Raw genomic sequence first — 22,446 nt, 5'->3', positions numbered from 1 at the left:
TCCCACTCTCAGGAGGAACATGAGGTGCAGTCCCTGAATGCTGGACTCAGCGGCGGCCAATGTGGAGACAGTGATGACTCCTTCCAGAGGCCAGAGCTCATGCCAAGGTGTGCTGTGGTGGCAGCTGTGTTTGAGCTTCCCTTTTCTGGGGGTCAGGGGGTCAGATGTTGGATATTGGCGAGGGTGAAAGCCACGAGGCCCCCTGTCTTTTGTCTCGCCTCATTGAATAAACGCCCCCACTATCTTTCCTGGAACATCTCTTCTTATAGGATTAGGCTCTGACAAACATCTCTTCATCCTGGGAGTTAGGCACACATCTCTCCGTCCCTCTCTCTCTCTCTCTCTCTCTCTCTCTCTCTCTCTCTCTCTCTCTCTCTCTCTCTCTCTCTCTCTCTCTCTCTCTCTCTCCTTCTGTGTCTCTGTCTCTGTCTCTCTCTCTCTCTCTCTCTCTCTCTCTCTTTAGCACTCTCTCTCTTTTACTCTTTCACACACTCTCTTTCTCTCTCTCTCTCTCTTGTTGTTTTCTCTCTCTCTCTCTCTCTCTCTCTCTCTCTCTCTCTCTCTCTATTTAGCACTCTCTCTCTCTTTTTCTCGTTCACACACTCTTTCTCTCTCTCTCTCTCTCTTGTTATTTTCTCTCTCTCTCACTCTCTCTCTCTCTCTCTCTCTCTCTCTCTCTCTCTCTCTCTCTCTCTCTCTCTCTCTCTCAGTCTCTCTCTCTCTCTCTCACTCTCTCTCTCTCAGACAGCAGAAAGGCCTCCTTACCTACAGTGTTGTGTTTGATTGGGCGAGGCAGTGCCTGTATCATAGAAACGAGGGCCAATGCTGGCTCCCCCAGCTGTGACCGGACACCTATAGCCAATGACGGGGGCCTCAGATGGCACGCTGCCCCCCCCCCAATTTAAAACTTGCACAAGGCGTACCTTGTATCCCCATAAGACAACAAGCCACTCGAGGGAGGATTATGTCCAACTGGATCCGACAAGGAAACGGAAAAAAGAGGTCCAATCCGACAAATTGATAACCAGGCAAGGATTGACTGAACAGTTTTTTAAAGATCTTCCCATAACATTATCTGAAAAGCACTTTTTACGGTAAGCGGCCCCCTTTTATCTCCGGGTCGGAGCATCATGCTTCGGTCTCTTATCGAGCTCTTGAATCAGAGGAGGCGTTATCATTACTACTTACTTGAATTCATGTTGTCTTTAACGCTTTGTTCCTATTCCTGATAAGTCGTTGTCATTTGAACGCCTCTCCTAATATCTGGATGTGATTAATATGTCTAGTAATGAGACGACGTAAATAAGATAATGCATACGAGTAAACAAGAGGCGGTGTATATTTGGTGTTTGGATGTGACAATGCTGGCTGTGCTCCCCTCGTGTCCCCAGATCCTCAGGAGCCATGTCAGGATGGAGGACCAGGGAGACGCTGCTCCTGGTCCTGCTGGGGCTGCAGCTGACGGAGGCCATGGGGTGTGTGAGATCTTTACTGCTCCTCTTGTTAGCTGGTGGAGGCCATGTGGTCTGTGAGATCTTTACTGCTCCTCCTGTTAGCTGACGGAGGCCGTGGGGTCTGTGAGATCATTACTGCTCCTCTTGTTAGCTCATTCGGCTTTCGGAGTGCTTCCCTGACGCAATAGTCGTAGGCTGTGTGTATTTATTTAATTTAAACATTCAAATATATATTTATATGTTTATAGGTAGAAACGTATGAGATTGAGAATGAGGTTTTGATTGATTGGCTTACGATATTGAACTTCTCAGAAAACACTGTCCCACGATGTATGAGTACTCTACTACATGAGTACTCTACTACAGCATTGGTTAATCCAGACGTGGTTGCATCTTCAGCTATCTTTTACTGCCTGTACTTCATCTAGTGCCTTATCGGGGACATCATGTCTAAAAATAGTTACTTTTTAAAATCTAAATAATTATTAAATTACATTCAACTGAATTACATCAAACCTTTAAATGCAGAAGTTGTACTTAGTGTAGTGTTTTCGGACTGAGCTGAAGCTGAAGTCAATAAAATAGTACATTTGTTAACACAGATATATCTATATATATTCATATAGATATGTATATCTTTATAGATATTGGTATATATATTAATATATTATAGATCTATCTAGCTATAGATCGATCTATCGGGACATCTATAGATATAAATATAGATCTTTAGATATAGATCTATATATCTGTCTGTAGATTTTATCTCTAGATACAGATCTATAGATAGATCCATAGATATATTCATGGATAGGTCTATAGCTCTACCTCGATGACGGAGGGGATGTCTATAAACAGGATGACCCTGGTTCCCTCCCAGGCGCTGGTGCCCCCAGCGGGTGGAGCAGCAGGTGGACCGCGTGCTGTCCCCCCGCCAGGAGCTGGAGGTAGGCTGCTCCCAGGTGTACCAGTACAGCACCCAGGGGTGGCGGCTGGACGTGGAGCGCATGCGCCTCCGACACGGGGGGGACGACGGGATCGCGCGGTACTACCAGCAGCAGGGCCCCGGGGCCAACTGCTCCATGTACAGGTAGGCTCCGTCCCCTTATGGTGTCATCCCGAGGCCCCGGGGCCTCCTGCTCCCTGTTCAGGTAGGCTCCGTCCCCTTATGGTGTCATCCCGAGGCCCCGGGACCTCCTGCTCCCTGTTCAGGTAGGCTCCGTCCCCTTATGGTGTCAGCGTGGGGCCCCGGGGCCTCCTGCTCCCTGTGCAGGTAGGCTCCGTCCCCTTATGGTGTCAGCTCGGGGTCCCGGGGCCTCCTGCTCTCTGTGCAGGTAGGCTCCTCCCCCTTATGATGTCAGCTCGGGGCCCCGGGGCCAACTGCTCCCTGTGCAGGTAGGCTCCTCTATAGTCCCTTATGATGTAAGCATGGCATTTGTTTTTATTACAAACTTTATCAAAGTCTTCCTCTTGAACCACTTGTTTCTTAAAGTGGTTCCGGATTAAGGCGCAGATTGAACCAGATGCTGGGTTCCGGTGGCCCTCGCCTCTTTGAATGTGTTTTTAAGAATTGGCTTCTGCAAGAAGAAACTATGTGCAATGGAGGTGTACCCGAACGGTGACACTGTGTGGCGTTAACCAGAGGACCACCACATGAGGGAACACATGAAACACACTAACCCCCAACCATCCACACGCACACCACAACAACAGACTGGCATTTAACCATCTATTGTATTTGCGCAGCATTTATCTATTGCACAATAACCCTACCTGTGGCTGCTATCACTACCACTTGATCACCCTACACTTCACACTTTATTACACCTCATTACTTTTTATTATTATTGATGCTGCTACTTACTTATTATAATTTTTTTACTTTGTTTCTTTTCATATGGTTTCTTATCTTTTTTTATTTTATCTTATACCGTTGCTGCCATGTGAATGTTGAGGAACCAAGCCTAAGAATTGTACTCTTGTGTACTGTACAATAAGACGTAATAAAAGCGATTCTGATTCTGATTCTGATGGACAGCGAGGATCCAACGTCTGCCTCTGTGTGTCTCTGTCCTCCAGGCCTCCAGCGGTCGAGAGCCAGAGGGTGAACAAGACGGTGCAGGGCTGCTGTGAGGGCTGGGGAGGTCCTCACTGTTCCCAGGGTAAGGTGCCTCCACTCGGGGTGCAGCAGGCCTGGCTGTACGTTGGACGCGGTGATGTGTGGCGCAAAGGAAAAGTGTGGTCGGCCATTTGAACGGACCGCCCTCATACGTTGAGCCCTCGCAGATTCCTGTTCCATTTTAAACGTTTACGTCGTCAGCCACCGGCCACCAAGAAGCCTCCTGTCCTCTCCTCCCTGCAGGGACGGGGGTACGAGGCCACTGCTTCTCCACCTGGAGTTGTGAGGACTTCCCAGGGGTCCACAACTCGTCGCTGATGTCCATGGAGCAGTGCTGTGGGGGCTCCTGGGCTCTGAGCTGGCGCAACGCTTCAGACGCTGCCTGTCTGTCATGTACCTACACCCTCCTGCCGGGTCGGTGAACACAGTCACACACACACACACACACACACACACACACACACACACACACACACACACACACACACACACACACACACACACACACACACACACACACACACACACACACACACACGTGCACGGCTCATACCTACACACATGCACGCACACACACACATGCACGCATGCATGCATCCACGCACACATGCCTAGCCCTAACACACACACACAGCTCATTAGGAAGTAAAAGCATTTCTGGGGGTTTGGCTGAATGTGGGAAATATTTTGTAATTGAATGTTGACCTTTGAACTGCACATTGTCTTTAGAGTCTGTATCCTGCCTCCCACCTTAAGCTATCGATGATGATGTCTAACCCTTAACAAAAATATGTATTCAAAAAATCGACAATGTATTAATGATCAAGGTTTGTGCTGCCGTTAAATACAATGTTAAGGATCCTTACATTTGATTTCTGATGACATAATCTGCTGATCAAAAGGTTTATTGGAACCTATTGAGCAATGTGGAGATAAAAAAGAAGTCTACGTCATAAGGTGCCTGTGGGAAAGATCCTGGCATGGCTTCAAGTGATTTATCTCACCGTCCTACAACACTCATTACCAGAACTGCAGCCAAAGTCCAACTTACTCCAAGCCGGTGCGCTAATAATCCTTTGACTTGACCGGCCAAGCCCCCCAAAGGTCAAGAAAAGAGAGCAAGGAGGAAATCTTGAGAAGGAACACAGAGTGGGGGATCCCTCCTTCCAGGGAGGGTGCAATGAGTGCAATGGGTGCCATTATTTACACACATATACAATACATGCAGGCAAAACGGTTTAAATCCAATCCACCCAATCACGTCCAAAAGGCTTTGAAGTGACCCAGGGAGAATCAACCTCCCCTCTGTGTCTCCCCCTGGCCTCCCCAGACTCCCAGTCCTCCCTGCTGGTGCGGGGGGGGCTGCTCGGCAGCACCAGGAACCCCCAGGGGTCCGCCACCTGCGTGACCTGGGGCGGGGCCCACTTCCGCTCCTTCGACAGGAAGCACTTCCACTTCCAGGGCAGCTGCACCTATGTGCTGGCGGCCTCCACCGATGGCACCTGGGCTGTCTACGTCAGCACCATCTGCGAGGGCGGAGGAGACTGCAGTAAGGTGAGGGGGCGTTCGTCACCTAAGGGGGAGGAGACTGCAGTAAGGTGAGCGGGCGTTCGTCACCTAAGGGCGGAGAGGACTGCAGTAAAGTAAGGAACCGTTCATCACCTTAAGGGCTGATTATGGTCCCATGTTCATGCAACGCAAGGGGGTTACGGAGCCCTTAAGTCCCTGCTCTAATACACATCCACCACGCTGTGAACCTCTAATCCACATCCACCACAATGAGAACCTCTAATCCACCTCCACCATGATGTGAGACTCTAATCCACATCCACCATGATGTGAAGCTCTAAACCACATCCACCACGATGTGAAGCTCTAATCCACATCCACCATGCTGTAAAACTCTAATCCACATCCACCACGATGTGAAGCTCTAATCCACATCCACCTCGGTGTGAAGCTCTAATCCACATCCACCACGATGTGAAACTCTAATCCAAATCCACCTCGATGTGAAGATCTAATCCACATCCACCTCGATGTGAATCTCTAAACCACATCCGTCACGATGTGAAGCTCTAAACCACATCCACCTCGATGTGAAGCTCTAATCCACATCCACCTCGATGTGAAGCTCTAAACCACATCCAACACGTTGTGAAGCTCTAATCCATATACACCTCGATGTGAAGCTCTAAACCACATCCAACACGTTGTGAAGCTCTAATCCATATACACCACGATGTGAAGCTCTAATCCACCTCCATGTATGGCGCTACAGGCTCTCCGGATGATGCTTGGTTTGGACCTGGTGTCCGTCCGCCTCCGGAATTTAACCCTCAACAACGTCCAGGTCGGCCAGGGAGAACCCCTCTTCCAAAATGGTGGGGAATGTGCTGTTGGAAATGTCTTATGATAACAGAAAGCAGATTGAAGTCACTCAAGATTTTCGTTTTTGTCCTGATTTAGGAGTGAGTGTCCATTGGCTGGGGGACTTTGTGTTTGTGGAGAGCGGCCTGGGGGTCAGGGTGAAGTTTGATCTGAACAACACGGTATACCTGACGGTGACCGCTGAGCACATGGCCACCACTAGGGGGCTCTGTGGGCTCTACAACAACAACGCTGATGGTGAGAGTTGCGCGAAACACTCTACTCTCCATCTTGTCTCGAAATATTAAACACTTTCCTCTTGAATCACACATTCTTTTCTCAACCATATTTAAATAGCTTGCCTCCAAATTTGGCGCAAAACTGCAGATGCTCCCTGTTCACCTGTTCATGAATAAAACTCTCTAACTTTGTACTATGTAAATCCCCCCCACACACAGACGACTTCCGCACCATGGCCGGAACGCTGTCCCAGTACGCTGCAAGCTTTGGAAACTCATGGAAGGTTCCGGACCCGCAGAACCAGGTGATCGCTGTGGCCACCGGCACAGTAGAACCCTTCGTGTTGTTTCTGCTCATAGGAACCTGAGGAGCATATTAACACAGATAAGAAGGAGGGTTTGGACGGCCATCGCTGACGTAGCGGACGCAGAGAGGACCGCCTCTTTGAGAAGTTCTCTCTCCTGATTGGATGAAGTGGGAACTGGATACCATACAATTTAAATTATTTTTTATTGCAGCGCAGAGGGACTTGTTGAACCATGTTACTGGAGCTATTTAACACTAACACATTTATACTGATTTTGCTGACAGCGCCTTAACAAAGATTGAACCAGCTACTGGGATTGTGCACGAGTTTGACGTCATCGGAGCGTGTCGGCTGACCTCTGACCCCTCTGACCTCTGACCCCCAGGGCTGCAGCGACGCGGCCGAGCTGGGCCACAGCTGTGACCTCACGGGGGACGCCGCACTGCGCAGGCAGGCGGAGGCTGAGTGCCAGCGCCTGATGGAGAGCCCCTTCTCCCAGTGCCACCAGCGGGTCAGTCCATCTCCCGGGACCTGGGGGGGGGGTCACTACTTAGACACACCCAAGGCCAGACTCTCAGCAGCGAGGAGGCTGAATAGGGACAGAATAGAGGTCACATGGGGGTTTATGGAGGGACCTCGATGTGCACCTTTTCCAGGATGCAGCGGACACTTCCTGGGTCAGCGTAGGATTTCCCATGAGGCAGTGGGGCACAAGGCCCATGTTGATTGTCGCCTTTTAAATGAACAAATTAAATTATGTGTCATTGTATGAATAAGTGAATTTGTCGTTGTATTCCTTTGACCAGGAATGCAATGCTTGTATTCCTGGTCAAAGGAGTTTAGTTGAATGGGTGCTTACTTGACCTTTTACTGTTGGTAAGCAGTATTCATTTGAAGACATCCATTTTCTGTTGACCCCAGATCTCCCCTTACTACTCGCTAGAGTAGAATGCCTGTAAAACAGTAGATAACGGGAGTGGTTGTTGTGGGGTTGAATGATGTCCATGTATCTCGATGAAGCCTTTAACACTTGAAAGATAAATGTTGTCTTATCGCTGTCGTTATCGGTGTTAGGATTCCATTGTATTGCTTCTTGGAGAATGATTGGTAGAAGTCTGCTGTAAAGTTTTCATAGATTTATCCATCTGTCTGTCCGTCCATCTGCCTGTTTGTTGTTGTATCCTGATCTCGGCCATGAAGCATGAAACTAATGCTGTCTTATCTCTGCTGTTCGCTTATTCTACCGCCTTTGGATAATGTTTGGTACAACTCTGCTTCTAAATGTTATAAATGTCGCATCCATCTATCTGTCTGTCTGTCTTTCTCTCTGTCTGTCCATCCGTCTGTCTTTCAAATTGAACTTCATCCATCACCCTGATGTCATTCTTCTTACACAATGTCTGCCCTCCATATGTTTGTAATGGGGGTGGGACATGAAGTGGATTAGCCTCACGTGTCTGTGTAGCGGGGGCGGGACAGGAAGTGGATTTGCCTCACGTGTCTGTAGCGGGGGCGGGACAGGAAGTGGATTTGTCTCAATGTGTCTGTAGCGGGGGGCGGGGCAGGACGTGGATTTGTCCGCAGGGAGACAGCCTGCTTGTGTTTTTCCCCAGGTGGATCCGGCGGTCTACCTGGACACCTGCCTGTACCTGTACTGCAGCGTGGCCCCCCGGGGCCGGCCCGCCGCCGTGTGCGACACCCTGGCCAGCTACGCCCGCGAGTGTGCCCAGCAGCACCTGGTCACCCTCTGGAGGACGGCTGCCCTGTGTGGTGGGTACCGCTCGCCCGGCCTGGGGGCGCCGCTGAGCCCTCCCTGTTTCCACAGGCTGCTGGTGCTCTCAGCATGGGGTCCAATCCCTAGCATCACTCAACACGCATCGCCAACCTCAGTACGAGGTCACCCCTCCCTCAGAGCTCCTATCATGTGTGACATCATGTGTGTCATCATGTGTGACATCATGTGTGACATCATGTGTGACATCATGTGTGACATCATGTGTGACATCATGTGGGGCATCATATGTGACATCATGTGTGACATGTGTGACACCATGTGTGACATCATTCGTGACATCATGCGTGACATCATGTGTGTCATCATGCGTGACATCATGTGTTACTTCATGCGTGAGATCATGTGTGACATCATGCGTGACATCATGTGTAACTTCATGCGTGAGATCATGCGTGACATCATGTGGGGCATCATGGACTTTCCACTTTCAGTTCTCCTCGACACACGGGTCTGTCTATGTTTGACACCCCCTCGGACACCTGGCCCCCTTGTCCGAGGGGCCCGGTGCTTCAGACCGTCTGACTGTGACCTTTGCCCCCAGGTCGGGTGTGTCCCAGGGGCCAGGTGTTCTCGGACTGCGTCTCCTCCTGCCCCCCCAGCTGCGCGGCCCCCCAGCCCCCTGGCCACGCGGCCGCCCTGGGCCAGTGCCGGGGGGAGTGCGTGGGGGGGTGCGAGTGCCCCCCGGGGCTCTACCTGCACCAGGGCCTCTGCATGAGGAGGGCCGACTGCCCCTGCTTCCACAGAAGACTCACCTACCAGCCAGGGGCCACCATCCAGAAGCAGTGCAACACCTGGTGGGTCTGGGGGGGGGTGTGTGTGAGGGGGGGGGTGTCCACGTGTTTGTGTGTGTGTGTGTGTGTGTGTGTGTGTGTGTGTGTGTGTGTGTCTGAGCGTGTGTGTTTGTGTGTGTGTGTGTGTGTGTGTGTGTGTGTATATTTGTGCATGTGCGTGTCCGCCTGTTTCGTGTTTGTGTGTGTGTCTCTGTGGTTTGTGTGTGTATGTGTGTGTCCGTGAATGTGTGAGCTATAGATTGATTGGTCCATCCGTCCATGGCCGATGCATTTCATTTGTTACAGTGGATGTCCACTTGGTTGTTTACCTTGTGACGCCCCCCCCCCATGCCCCCCCCCCAGCGTGTGTAAGAACGGCCAGTGGCTGTGTACTGGGGAGCGCTGCGCTGCCCAGTGCATGCTGATGGGGGCGCTGCAGGTCACCACCTTCGACAGGAAGAGGTATTCCCTTCAGGGCGGAGCCTGCTCCTTCACTGCTGTGGAGGTGAGACTCAGCGAGGCATAGAGGCACCGTGAGGTGGGGTCACATGTACCCACTGATGTAGTCCATAGTCAACCCACCCAACTCCAATGGAAACCCGCTTTAATTGTAATGCACGTTTATGCATGTTTTTCAGTTTATCAGGATATTTTGCATGATACATTTGTTTATGCGTGTGTTTGTGTGTGTGTGTGTGTGTATGAGTGTGTGTGTATGTGTGTGAGTGTGTGTGTATGTGTGTGTGTGTGTGTTATATGTATGTGTGTGTGTGCGTGTGCATGTGTGTGTTTGTGTATCTTTGTGTGTGTGTGTGTGCGTGTGTGTGTGTGTGTGTGTGTGTGCGTGTGTGTGTGTGTGCGCACTCTCCCAGGACTTCGTGGACAGGAAGCTGGCGGTCAGCCTGCGGTGTGGAGACTGTGACTCGTGGATGGGGGGAGGAAGAGGAAGAGGAGGAGGGGGAGGAGGAGGAGGGGGGCAGGGCTGTCTGAAGGAGCTGTCCGTCTCAGCTCTCCGGACCACAGTAACCATCACGGACACTGGTGAGCAGGACTGGACCCACTGGTCTGGACCCACTGGCCTACTCAGCATCTAACCTCTCTCAGGCCCGGTCTGTTACACACAGCGTTACGTGAACTGTGTGATCCAGCTCTAAAACATGGAGGGCTGAGCTTCAGAACTTTGACTATAATACAATACAACTTTATTAGGGGTTGAGCACATGCACAAGCGAGGCAAAAACAATGTAGTGGAGACAACACTCACCATACAAACCCTTTCGGACGCAGAAGGCAGTCAGACCGGTCCTCGAGGAACCAGTCAGGTCAAGTGGGGGTGAAGGCAGAAGCACTTTGTCACCGTAAAGCCTTCTGCAGGGCTTCAAAGGGCCGGGGGTATTGAGGAAACAGGCCCTGGCCACCGCCTCCTGTGATAAGGAGTGAGGCCGTGCCAGGGAAGCAGATAGCAGATACGAGTAAATACAGGGAATAGAAGAGGCTGTAAAGTTCAACTCCCAGTAACGCGAGGCAGAAGGGCAATGATTAAATGATTAAACGTTGGTCGGTTCCTCCCGGTGCATCCTGGTCTGGGGAACACATGGGCTCAGGTGTGAGGAGGTCTTTGTTCATGTAGAGGTGGAAGAAAATACATTTCACCGCTGCACTGTGCCCCCGTCAGGTACCGATGAGCTGATGGAGCATTACATTTACATCAACATTTATCGCATCAGCGGACGCTTTTATCCAAAGCGACTTACAGAGGGTGCACCGAAACATTGACACACCGACGCCAGGGGTCTTGCTCAGGGACGCCTCGACGCTCTAGCTAGGAGGCGCCGGGGATCGAACCAGCAACCTCCCGGTTACAAGTCGACCTCTTGAGCTAAGCCCGACCAGTTAGCACTCGGATTGGACAGACAACACCACCTCTCTCCCAGGAGAGGATGAGGTCCTCTGAGGGCCGTCCGGGTTCAACGTGTCGCGTGATGTGCTCCCAGGCTCGGTGACGCTGAACGGGCAGAGGGAGGCGCTGCCGCTGGTCACGGCCGACCTGGTGGTGCGCCGGGCCTCCTCCTCCTTCCTCATGGTGCAGACCTTCGGGGCCCAGCTGCTGTGGCACCTGGACGGACCGCTGGCCCTCATCACCCTGCAGCCCGGCTTCGCCCACAAGGTCTGCACGCACGCGCGTACACACACACACACACACACACACACACACACACACAGGGGGACGGGTCCAGACACACACAGGGGGACGGGTCCAGACACACACAGGGGGACGGGTCCACACACACACGCCCACACACACACACACACACACGCACACACACACACACACACACACACACACACACACACACACACACACACACACAGGGGGACGGGTCCACACACACAAACACACACACGCACGCACGCACGCACGCACGCACGCACGCATGCACACACTCGCGCACACACACAGACACACACACACAGGGGGACAGGTCCACACACACACACACACACACACACACACACACACACACACACACACACACACACACACACACACACACACACACACACACACACACACACACACACACACACACACACACACACACAGGGGGCTGGGTCCAGACTGGTGGCAGTCGGCCCCTCTATACGAGCGGCCCCAGACCGAACCCCCTCTCTCTCTCCTCCACAGGTGCGCGGCCTGTGTGGCACCCTGACCTGGGACCAGCACGACGACTTCACCACCCCCGAGGGCGACGTGGAGGCCAGCGTGTCGGCGTTCGCCGCCAAGTTCACGGCAGAGCGCTGCGCCCTTCTGCCGGGGGGCCCCGCGGCCCCCGACCCCTGCACCACCTACGCCCAGAGGAGGCCCCACGCAGACGCCCTGTGCTCCGTCATCCACAGCCCCGTCTTCCAGGTCTGTGGCCGGGGGGGGCGGTCACTGAACAGAGGAGTCATGGTCTCATGGGGGTCTTCTCCATTGGGGGGCCTAACAGTTGTAGATGGTTGACAAGAGGAGTGATGGTAACTTGGGGGCCTTCTCCCTGGGGTGCCTGCAGGCGTGTCATGACGTGGTGGAGCGGGAGCCGTACCTGCGGCTCTGCCAGACGGAGGTGTGTGGCTGTGAGCAGCATGGGGCGTGTCACTGTACGGTCCTCACTGCCTACGCCCGCCACTGCGCCCAGGAGGGCGTGGCCATCCCCTGGCGCAACCACACCTTCTGTCGTGAGTGGGCCCGCTGTGCACCGAGGCCAGATCCGCTTTGAGCTGAGAGGATTGAGATAGAAGTTCTACCAAGAATTGCAGCGACGAGAATCCTTACATTTAGCCAACATCTGAAGAAGTCCCATAATCAAATCTGCAAGACGGAACCAGATGATCGGCATTCATTCTCCTTTTTGTATTTTGTTTTCTTCCTCTCCTCTCCCTTCCTTTCCTCTCCTCTCCGCCCCTCTCCCTTCCTCTCCTCCTCTCTCCCTTCCTCTCCCTTCCTCTCCTCCTCTCTCCCTTCCTCTCCTCTCCTCTCCTCTCCCTTCCTCCCCTCTCCCTTCCTCTCCTCTCCTATCCTCTCCCTTCCTCTCCTACCCTCTCCCTTCCTCTCCTCTCCCTTCCTCTCCTCTCCCTTTCTCTCCTCTCCTCCCCTCTCCCTTCCTCTCCTCTCCTCCCCTCTCCCTTCCTCTCCTCTCCTCCCCTCTCCCTTCCTCTCCTACCCTCTCCCTTCCTCTCCTCTCCCTTCCTCTCCTCTCCCTTCCTCTCCTCTTCTCTCATCTCCTCTCCTCTCCACTGCCTTCCTCTCCCCACCTCTATCTCTCTCACCCTATGCTAACCTCCTCTCCTCCTGTCCCCTCTTCTATCCCTCTCTCCTCTCTCCCCCTCCTCCCCTCTCCTCTCCTCTCCCCTCTCCATCTCCCCCTCCTCCCCTCGCTCCCCCTCCTCTCTTCTTCTTTCTTCTTTTTCTTTTTATTTATTATACAGGAAAGGATTAAAAGTAACAAAGTTACAATTTAAAACGGGCCTGTCTCAGTAAAATAGCTGATTTCCAGCAGGTTCCTGTTCTGCAGCACATGTAACATGTAACAGGGACAACGCACATCACACGTCACATTTACATACAACACATAACAGGGACATAGCACGTCAGACATCAGTAGGACAATCATATAGACAGCAGACTGAGCACAGACAATGATTTATATAAGTCAGTGTTCGCTAGTGTATGTGGTGAGGAGTAACAGTTTATAAGCTTTTTTGAACTGTGTGATGGATTGTAATACTCTAATGTGATGGGGAATGCCATTCCAGATTTTGGTGAAAGTATGGATGAAGGACCTCTGCCCATAGCCGTTATTGTATGCGGGCACTGGGTGGAGGGCCATGGAGACAGATCTAGTGACTCGCACTTGGGGCATGTTATGTGTTGGTAAGAGGGAGATGAGTGTTTGTGAGGTGCTGTGTTGGAGTTGAAAATAAAATGTGACAGCATGACTGTAAATACAATTTTGAAAGGACAGAGCGTGCGATTTAGTGCGTGCAGTGCAGTGGTGTGTCCATTTTGGAAGATTGCTGTGGATCTTTAAAGCTCGGTTGTATAACCGTGCGATGGGTTCAGTAACTTCCTTGGTGGTGAGAGACCATATTGCTAAACAGTAGGAAATGGTTGAGAATACAATCGCATGCAGGTAGGTTTTGGAAACAGTCGAGGATAAGTATGGTCTAATCTCTCCTCTCCCCTCTCCGTCTCCCCCACCTCCCAAATCCCCTCTCTCCCCTCTCCCCTCTCCCCTCTCCCCTCTCCCCTCTCCCCTTCCTGCCCTCTCTCCAGCCGTGCGGTGTTCCGGGGGCCAGGAGTACCAGGAGTGTGGCCGGGCGTGTGGCGGCTCGTGTTCGGACCTGCAGCGGGGCTGGAGCTGTGATGAAGACGAGGATGATGACGGCGATGGCGGTGGCGGCGGGGGAGGAGGCGGGCGCACCACCCAGAGCTGTGTGCCGGGGTGCCAGTGTCCCCCGGGGCTGGCTGAGGACCCCTTGGGCCAGTGCGTGCCCCTCGCCATGTGCCCCTGTGTGCAGGGAGACGGGACCCTCCAGCCCGGCGCCACCGTCCAAATCAACTGCAACACCTGGTATGTGCGTCCGTGCGCGTGATGCTGAGGAGAAGCTCTCAGGAGAAGCCTGCCTCGTGTGACCTACATGATGGCTCGGTCCAGGTTATCGGGTGGGGCGACGTTCATGGTCTTTGGGTGGTTAAACTGTTCCTGAACTCGTAACAGCTCCCAAGAATCGAAGCTCCCAAGAAATGAACTAACCCCCACCTGGAAGAGTCGGCCCCAGTAGAAACGGTCCCTCAAGGTTATTTGGAAAAGGTTTGTTCTAGTCTCTCTGAAGCAAAAGGAGGGGAATTGTTTAGGGATTGATACGTGGAGATGATTTAGTGAGTGCTGAATGAAGTGATGAATGGCTTCCTGTATTATCTGGATGCCTCCCTAGGCTCAGGATCCCTCCCTAGGAGGAGAAAGAAGCCTCTTTAATTGCCAAGGACATATTTGGCCTGTTGCATGAATGTGTGAATTATGTGATGGATGTCAAGGTTTCTGATTTCGTGTGCTGTGTTTGTTGTGTGACTGTGGGCGAGGTCAGAGGTGTTGTGGAACTGTAGTTAACGGGATTGATGAACAATCAATCTTATTCTAAGTCCATTGGCGCTTGTGCAAAGCATGCCCCTGATATGACCTTAGAGTTGTTTGTTTTATTGTTTAAATGACTTTACAGCGCTTGACCTTTCAGATCACCTGAGTAGAGCATTATGCAGTTGAACTGAAATAGCACGTAGCTCGCTCTGCAGCAATGTTGTATTCTGTGTCCCATGCCATGGTATGAAAATGAATTCAAAATTTCTTATCAGGGCATGTTTCTCCATATACCAGGTCCTTAAAGCTAATTCAGATCAGTCCCCAAACAGATCATCACACAGCTGCAGGAGTATTATGCAGCAATTTACAGTGTCTGAGAATCATCATGTCTTATCAAGGGGATTTCTTATTTGCAGGTTGCAGCCCCATCGCAGATGATGTGTTTTCATTAATTAAACTGCAGTCAGTGCTAAAACACACAGGTTGGTTTATCAATGACCAATGAAGTACGGAGTTCGAGGGGATCACTGGCCATCCTCAGTAGGATTACATCTCCTGGAAACAGTCTTCAGAGCTCTGATTCAAACTGAGGAGGGTAAACTGGGGTAGGGGAGTGAGACACAGTGGGTTGGGTTTAGGGGTCCAACAAGCCAAAAGACATGGAGGCAGACTTCAACCATATGCTGTTCTCAACCAACTCTTTCCCGGGCCAGAGCGGTCCTTGTCCAAATTCTTTCAACTGGCTCTCCTCTCGATTGAGAAATACTTGTGCGATCAATATCAAAGCCTATTGCTCAATCTAAAAAGCTATTGAACAAAAAAATTGCAATACTTATTACTTGCACCAATATATTGCTCAATATATCAATAAATATCTTGATAATAAATATCAAGATATTGCGTTAATAATTAGTGACATGCTTTGTCTTCCATGACCCCATGCAGACCCTGGTGGTTTGAGAGCTCTGATGAAATCTCTCTATGTTCCTGCTGCCTCCCATCACAGGATAGGTCGATTTCGTCATATCTCTTCACCGCAAGACAGCTTCACTCAGCCACTGACCTCTGCTGCTCTTCCCTACTCATTAACTTGACTTTAACCACAATTGCCAAGTACTTAAGCCTGCTGTCTGTATAGTGTGAAAGTGTGTCTAAGTGTGTGTGTGTGTGTGTGTGTGTGACAGTGTGTGTGTGTGTGACAGTGTGAGAGAGAATCTGTGTCACTTGATGGATTGCCCTCAGTAAATATCTGCTCACATCACAGTCTGAATTCATCGGCTTCCTTTGATAGAGCTGTAATCCGTTGATCATTCACACATTATACATTTGTTGCTTAACATTTTGGCTTTGGTCTCTGTGAATTGACGTGGGTGCCAAACTTTCTCAGGCTTTATGACTACGGCTGATAGGCAAAAAGGTCAACCTTCCTATGCCCCTGACACCAAGGATAACATTGGGGACCTGCCTGGTCCTGTCTGAACCCCCAGGCTTCCACTAAACCCCCAGGCTTCCACTAAACCAGGCCTACGACATAGTTCCTTTATTCGCCAGTCTTGCTGCTCTTCCAGTTCCTATTTGATTGGGATTGTGTGGAGACTGAAGCTACGATTGTGAGCCAGCTGGCATTCTGCTTCCTGCACGGCTAAACGGAGCTGAGAACACATAGTCCTCTAAAACAGTGTTTCCCAAGCTGTTTTTCTGGGGACCCATTTTCTTTTAAATTACAAACCATCGCGACCCCATTTCACAATAGGCCTTATTTATAAAATCGTGAGCAGAACAAATTTGTGACATTCCTGAAAGTTTCACTGCCAATTCCGCATACCCTTATATATGAACTTAAACCAGCCATTTTGAAGAGATGAATCATAACTTTGATTTATGCACTTGTTACTGAAAACATAATACACATATTAAATACTTTATAAATGAGACCAAAGAAAGGTATTTAGGCAGAGTTAATTGTTTTTGTTTTTATTTCAGTGTTCTTTTATCAGTAAAACGAACACAATGTACATTAGCCTTTCAACTAGATTCAATGTTATCAGTAAAATTATCAGAACAATACAAACATCCAGTACTATCAAAAACATGCTTCTTGTTGAAACTTTTTAAAATGTTAATGTCAATTAACATTTTAATGTCAATTATTATTTTTTATTTACATTTATTTGGCGACCCAATTCAAATCTCCCGCAACCCACATGTGGGTCGCGACCCAGTCTTTTGGAAAGGCTGGTCTAGATGTAATGTGTAAACTTCGGTTTACACGGGGACAGGGCAATACCTTTTAATTGCAGTAGATAGAACTTTAGCAGCCATCGTATCGCCTTCCTTATTTCTACTCATGCTTATCTCTCCCAGCGGTGAGGCCTTGATCTGGGACTGAGTGTTTCCGCCTCTCTCTCTCTCTCTCTCCCTCCGTGCGTCCGCAGCGTGTGCGAGCTGGGCCGTCTGAACTGCACCTCGCGGCGCTGCGAGGAGCTGAACCAGTGCCCCGGCTCCCTGGTCTACTCCCCGCGCTCCTGCCTGCTCAGCTGCTCCAGCCTGGACCCCCCCGGCCAGCAGCAGGGGGGCCCGGCCCGGCCCGGCTGCCTGGAGCCCCTGGCGGGGTGCGTGTGTCCCCAGGGGGCCGTGCTGCTGGTGGGTCTGCTCACCATGAACAGCTCCTGGCTCATTCTAGCGTCTTCAGCATCTGGGGGGGGGCGCGATTCTATTGGGGGGTTTGGGTTAGGGGCGGGGTTTCTGTTCAGGCCTCCGCTCACCTGCACACGGCCTTCCTCTGGCCAATTAGATCGAGGGGTGGGGCCAGAATGTTTGATTGACGTTACCTGGCAACTCAAAACTACCATGAACTACTAATGCATGTAGTACCATGCGTTCAACTCTTAGATGGCTATGTGAGTTAGGTTGTTTCCTAGGTTTTTAAAACTTGCATGTGCATTTAAGTCAAGATTTAGACCAGTATTGATACTATGGAACCCACAGCATCCCTTTTCATCTAGAATAAGTAGTTTTAGCGTTTTTGTTGCAACCTTTGAATGCACACTACTACCCAGGGGAACAAATGGAGTGGTGGTGTCAAAACTCTGTGTCTGAAGGGGGGGGGGGGGGGGGCGGGGTGGCACAGTGCGGGGTGAAAAGGTGTTGACGTGAGGTTCATATCGTTGTCCGTGTCGTGTTTCCCTCCCCAGGGCGACCGCTGCGTCCCGCCCGAGGACTGTCCCTGTCACCATAACGGACGCCTCTACTTCACCAACGACACCATCACCAAGGACTGCAACACCTGGTACACCCTCCTGTGTTTCACCGGCCGAGACGTCTGTGCTAACCCTACACCCTGTACCGTGCACACGGAAGCTATCCCTGAGATACTAGAAGGCCCCTCAGGAATAGAACATCGGACCGTCCCGGGAATCGTTCTCCCTAATTCTTTGTCTTTACTAGTACCACTAAACAAGACTGGAGGCTCCTACCCCAACCTAAACATACCGCTCGCTTCCTGTCTCCTCCCTTCCCTCCCCCAGTGTGTGTAAAGACCGCCGCTGGCTCTGCGGCCAGGCGGTGTGCGGGGGCGTGTGCGTTGCCACGGGCGACCCCCACTACGTGACTTTCGACGGCCGCTGCTTCTCCTTCCTGGGCGACTGCCAGTACGTGCTGGCGCGGGAGACGGACGGCCTGTTCAGCGTGACGGCGGAGAACGTGCCCTGTGGCAGCACGGGGGTCACCTGCACCAAGTCGGTCACCCTCAGCCTGGGGAACACCGTCATCCACCTGCTGAGAGGTAGGACCCCCTAGACCTGCTCAGCGGTAGGTCCCCCTAGACCTGCTCAGCGGTAGGACCCCCTAGACCTGCTGAGAGGTAGGACCCCCTAGACCTGCTCAGCGGTAAGACCCCTGTAGAACCAGAAAGCTGACCTCAGATTAGTATCTCACGTCTGATGGCATTGAGCCCAGGTCTGGCAGCTGCTGAGTGCAACTGATGGGAGGAGAGCATTCAGTCCTCATTTAGAACCGTTGCGTACGCACTAAACGGGGCTGAAATTAGCGTGTAGGTGACTTTCCACGCCAAGGTTGTGATCTATAAAAAAAACAACTTGACAGGAAAATGTGCGCAGCCCTAAGCAAACTCTGACCCATGCGTACGCCTGGTTTGGAGGTAAAGGAGGATTGGCGACACAGATGGTGTGGTGGTGAACTGAAGTCAGACCGAAGATTTGTAGAGTGAGAAGACAGTTATGTTTTATCATCGCCCTTCATAAATTTAATTTCAACCCGTATCATGCGTTAAATCCTAATCAGAATAATTTAAGTCAACTGCGTTATTTCTCAGTTATAACTCCAGAAACATCTCCTTAGAATAGAAATAAAAAAAAAATCTCTATATTTAATCCCGTCATTCCATACTGTCCACTGACGGCGCGACTGCATGGAATAAAGCATCTGTCCAACATGTGTCAATAACATAATATTTTTATGTGACACTGTAAACACATAACCAAACGTCAATTAAATCCCAAGTGTGGGAAACCAAGCCACCAAACACACATTTTACGTGGGTAATTACAAACTGATTATCCAAGGTGTTCTCGGTCAGTCTTATTACCGTAACCCTATAAATACAGAGGTGAGCGCCGTGGTAATGCTGCACCATATGGCACTTCTGGCGGACCATGCAAATGGCAGGATTCGGAGGGAAAGGGTATTTAGGGACTATAACGATTTATTGGTAGGCTACATAAAAATATGTAACTATGTCAGACCACTTCTTTTTTAATTCTGGGACTGTGCGCTCCGTGCAACTGACAGAGTTCACTGCTGCAGCAACATGTTGCCACTCACTCTGCTTTTTGTTGTTGGCGATCCCAATCCCGTGACCGCCGAACAAAACTACCTTTCGGGCCTCCATCTCACCGAACAAGTGTCTCCACTTCAACCTCCGTGAAATTTCACTTTTTTGCTTTTCTCAGTACTTCTGCCATTGTTTCCGACAAGACATAATACTTGCATCTGAGTCTGTTTTTATATGCAGATCGAATTCATGAGGTCATTTGCATTGACCATTTATGGTTAAAAAGGGGCGTGTACAGGGCGGAACGTGAGGCTGATTCAGCTGCTCACACTTTTAGGCACTCAGGGTTTTATAAATCAGAATATTTTTTGGCTCACGCAAAACTTGGCTTCTGGGCGTACGTGCATTTTTAGTAACGATCCCACGCACAGTTTTATAAATGAGACCCCTGAGCTTTAGTTTATGGAACCAAAAACGCATTCTGCTCGGGTCAGTTTCAGATGTGTAGATGGCCTAGCCTCAGGAGACAGGCAGATGATCAAGGCTAAGCTCTGTAATAAATCTGAGCGGGGCCCTGCCTGGGCCCATGCACACCACTCCCTTTAAAGAGCTCTCTGAACAGATCTGATCCACACAATAACATCCAATAACTGAGCGCTTCTCTGTCCTCTGAGAAGAGCTTTCCGTGCAAACGTCTGTTCATCTTTCGCCACGGTTGAGATGTTTTGATCGCTCCATTGATCTCCAAACTATCCTCTTGAGCTGCCATTATTTGAGTTCTGCAAATCGTGTCTCTTCTTGCATGCTGATGAACTGACTGAAATGACGGGATATGATAAAAGAAACATTGAAAGAAACCTTCTCTCTCTCTCTCTCTCACTCTCTCTCTCCCCCCCTCCCTCCCCTTCCATCCCTCCCTCCCTCCCTCCCTCTCCCTCCCTCCTTCCCTCCCTCCCCCTACCTCCCCCCTCCCTCTCTCTCTCTCTCTCTCTCTCTCTCTCTCCCCTCTCTCTCCCTCCCCTTCTCTCCCTCCCCTCCCTCTCTCTCTCCCTCCCTCCTTCCCTCCCTCCCCCTACCTCCCCCCTCCCTCTTTCTCTCTCTCTCCCTCCCCCCCTCTCTCTCCCTCCCTCCCTCCCACCCCCTCATTCTCCCTCCCCCCCTCCCTCCCTCCCCCCCCCTCTGCCTCCCCCCCTCCCTCCCCCCCCCTCTCTCCAGGTAAAGCGGTGACGGTGAACGGCATGCCAGTGACCCTGCCTCGGTCCTACAGTGGCAGCGGTCTGACCCTGGAGCGCGTGGGGCTGTTCGTCTCGCTGTCCTCCCGTCTGGGGGTCACGCTGCTCTGGGACGGAGGTCAGTCACTCACCCTCGCACGCAACACACAATGCCTCTCTTGACACGCCGACCACATCAGACCGAAACGCTGGTCAACAAACGCTCACAGCTCATCCCTAGGCGCCCACTAGACTGTATGCCCTCAACAGGATGTGACATCACAGTGCACTACTTAGACCTGATTGTCTTTTTGCATTGCATTGACACACTTCAATATACTCGTACTGGCACTGGGCCGCTTTATAATTCACACTGTCGATACTGTTTGCCCTGTTTGGTCTGTTTGTCATTACTATAGCATTTACTTTAGCGTCTCTTTGTGTTGTCCTTGGCACCGTGGTGTTGTATTCTTATTGTATTGTATTATACCCATTGTCGTCCGCTGCTGCTGGGATTGATAAAGTGGTGTCTCTCCGTTGACCCTGGTGCCTTGCCCCTGGTCCCCCCTCCAGGCATGCGTGTGTACGTGCGCCTGGCGGCCCGCCTGCGTGGCCGGGTCGGGGGGCTCTGCGGGAACTTTGACGGGGACACGGAGAACGACTTCACCACCAGGCAAGGCATCATGGAGTCCACCGCCGAGCTGTTCGGAAACTCCTGGAAGGTCAGCCCCTCCTGCCCGGACGTGGCGGACCAGGACCTCCGGGACCCCTGCGCTGTGGGTACACACACACACACACACACACACACACACACACACACACACACACACACACACACACACACACACACCCCCATTCACCTCTATATATTCTGGTCACAACTCACTGCCCTGTTGTTAACCATCTCACTAACTCCCTAACTAACAAACTAACCAACTGAATGACCGACTGACCGACTGACTGACTGACTGACCGACTGACTGACCGACTGACTGACTGACTGACTGACTGACTGACGGACTGACTGACTGACTGACTGACTGACTGATAGTACCTGCGAACCAAGTGGCAAACTGACCAACTGAGTGGCTGAATTGTATCAGGGAGTGAACCAGATGTGTGACTAGTATCAGGGCATGATCCAGATGTGTGACCTGTACCAGGGAGTGATCCAGGTGTGTGACTTGTATAATGGAGTGATCCAGATGTGTGACTAGTAACAGGGAGTGATCCAGATGTGTGACCTGTATCGGGGAGTGATCCAGATGTGTGACCCGTATCAGGGAGTGATCCAGATGTGTGACCAGTACCAGGGAGTGATCCAGATGTGTGACCTGTACCAGGGAGTGATCCCGATGTGTGACCCGTACCAGGGAATGATCCAGATGTGTGACCTGTATCGGGGAGTGATCCAGATGTGTGACTAGTACCAGGGAGTGATCCAGATGTGTGACTAGTACCAGGGAGTGATCCAGATGTGTGACCTGTATGAGGGAGTGATCCAGATGTGTGACCCGTAGCAGGGAGTGATCCCTTCTCCCCCTCCCAGCTGAACCCCCACAGGGTGCCGTGGGCCAGGAGGCGCTGTGGCCTGCTGACCCAGGAGCTGTTCTCCCCCTGCCACCCTGAGGTTCCCTTCCAGCAGTACTACGACTGGTGTGTCTTCGACGCCTGTGGGTGAGTGGCAACCAGTCCTTTGGCCTTCTCCTTTGCTCCTTCCCAGTCAAACCATGCTGTGTTGACCAGCCGACTTTGAACCGAACACAT

The 22,446-nt window shown here is 51.4% G+C and overlaps 1 protein-coding gene across 1 annotated transcript in view; it reads left to right on the top strand.

The window, feature by feature from the left end:
- The window catches only part of sspo (SCO-spondin), a 102,648-nt gene that overhangs the window by 1,708 nt on the left and 78,494 nt on the right, over nucleotides 1-22,446 (top strand). The window contains exons 2-25 of the mRNA XM_056583944.1: nucleotides 13-107; nucleotides 1,392-1,475; nucleotides 2,335-2,544; nucleotides 3,534-3,616; nucleotides 3,817-3,987; nucleotides 4,904-5,127; nucleotides 5,855-5,957; nucleotides 6,043-6,201; nucleotides 6,402-6,487; nucleotides 6,876-7,001; nucleotides 8,104-8,260; nucleotides 8,827-9,079; nucleotides 9,419-9,560; nucleotides 9,928-10,096; nucleotides 11,050-11,222; nucleotides 11,742-11,966; nucleotides 12,109-12,274; nucleotides 13,872-14,169; nucleotides 17,112-17,319; nucleotides 17,871-17,965; nucleotides 18,204-18,460; nucleotides 20,684-20,818; nucleotides 21,253-21,455; nucleotides 22,229-22,356. Of these exons, the coding sequence (XP_056439919.1) occupies nucleotides 13-107; nucleotides 1,392-1,475; nucleotides 2,335-2,544; nucleotides 3,534-3,616; nucleotides 3,817-3,987; nucleotides 4,904-5,127; nucleotides 5,855-5,957; nucleotides 6,043-6,201; nucleotides 6,402-6,487; nucleotides 6,876-7,001; nucleotides 8,104-8,260; nucleotides 8,827-9,079; nucleotides 9,419-9,560; nucleotides 9,928-10,096; nucleotides 11,050-11,222; nucleotides 11,742-11,966; nucleotides 12,109-12,274; nucleotides 13,872-14,169; nucleotides 17,112-17,319; nucleotides 17,871-17,965; nucleotides 18,204-18,460; nucleotides 20,684-20,818; nucleotides 21,253-21,455; nucleotides 22,229-22,356 (3,950 nt within the window). The remainder of the gene's footprint in view (nucleotides 1-12; nucleotides 108-1,391; nucleotides 1,476-2,334; nucleotides 2,545-3,533; nucleotides 3,617-3,816; nucleotides 3,988-4,903; nucleotides 5,128-5,854; nucleotides 5,958-6,042; nucleotides 6,202-6,401; nucleotides 6,488-6,875; nucleotides 7,002-8,103; nucleotides 8,261-8,826; nucleotides 9,080-9,418; nucleotides 9,561-9,927; nucleotides 10,097-11,049; nucleotides 11,223-11,741; nucleotides 11,967-12,108; nucleotides 12,275-13,871; nucleotides 14,170-17,111; nucleotides 17,320-17,870; nucleotides 17,966-18,203; nucleotides 18,461-20,683; nucleotides 20,819-21,252; nucleotides 21,456-22,228; nucleotides 22,357-22,446) is intronic.

The sequence above is a fragment of the Gadus chalcogrammus genome, chromosome 23 (genome assembly GCF_026213295.1).
Source record: "Gadus chalcogrammus isolate NIFS_2021 chromosome 23, NIFS_Gcha_1.0, whole genome shotgun sequence".
Classification (NCBI taxonomy): Eukaryota; Metazoa; Chordata; class Actinopteri; order Gadiformes; family Gadidae; genus Gadus; species Gadus chalcogrammus.
This window is presented reverse-complemented; position numbering and strand designations above follow the sequence as displayed.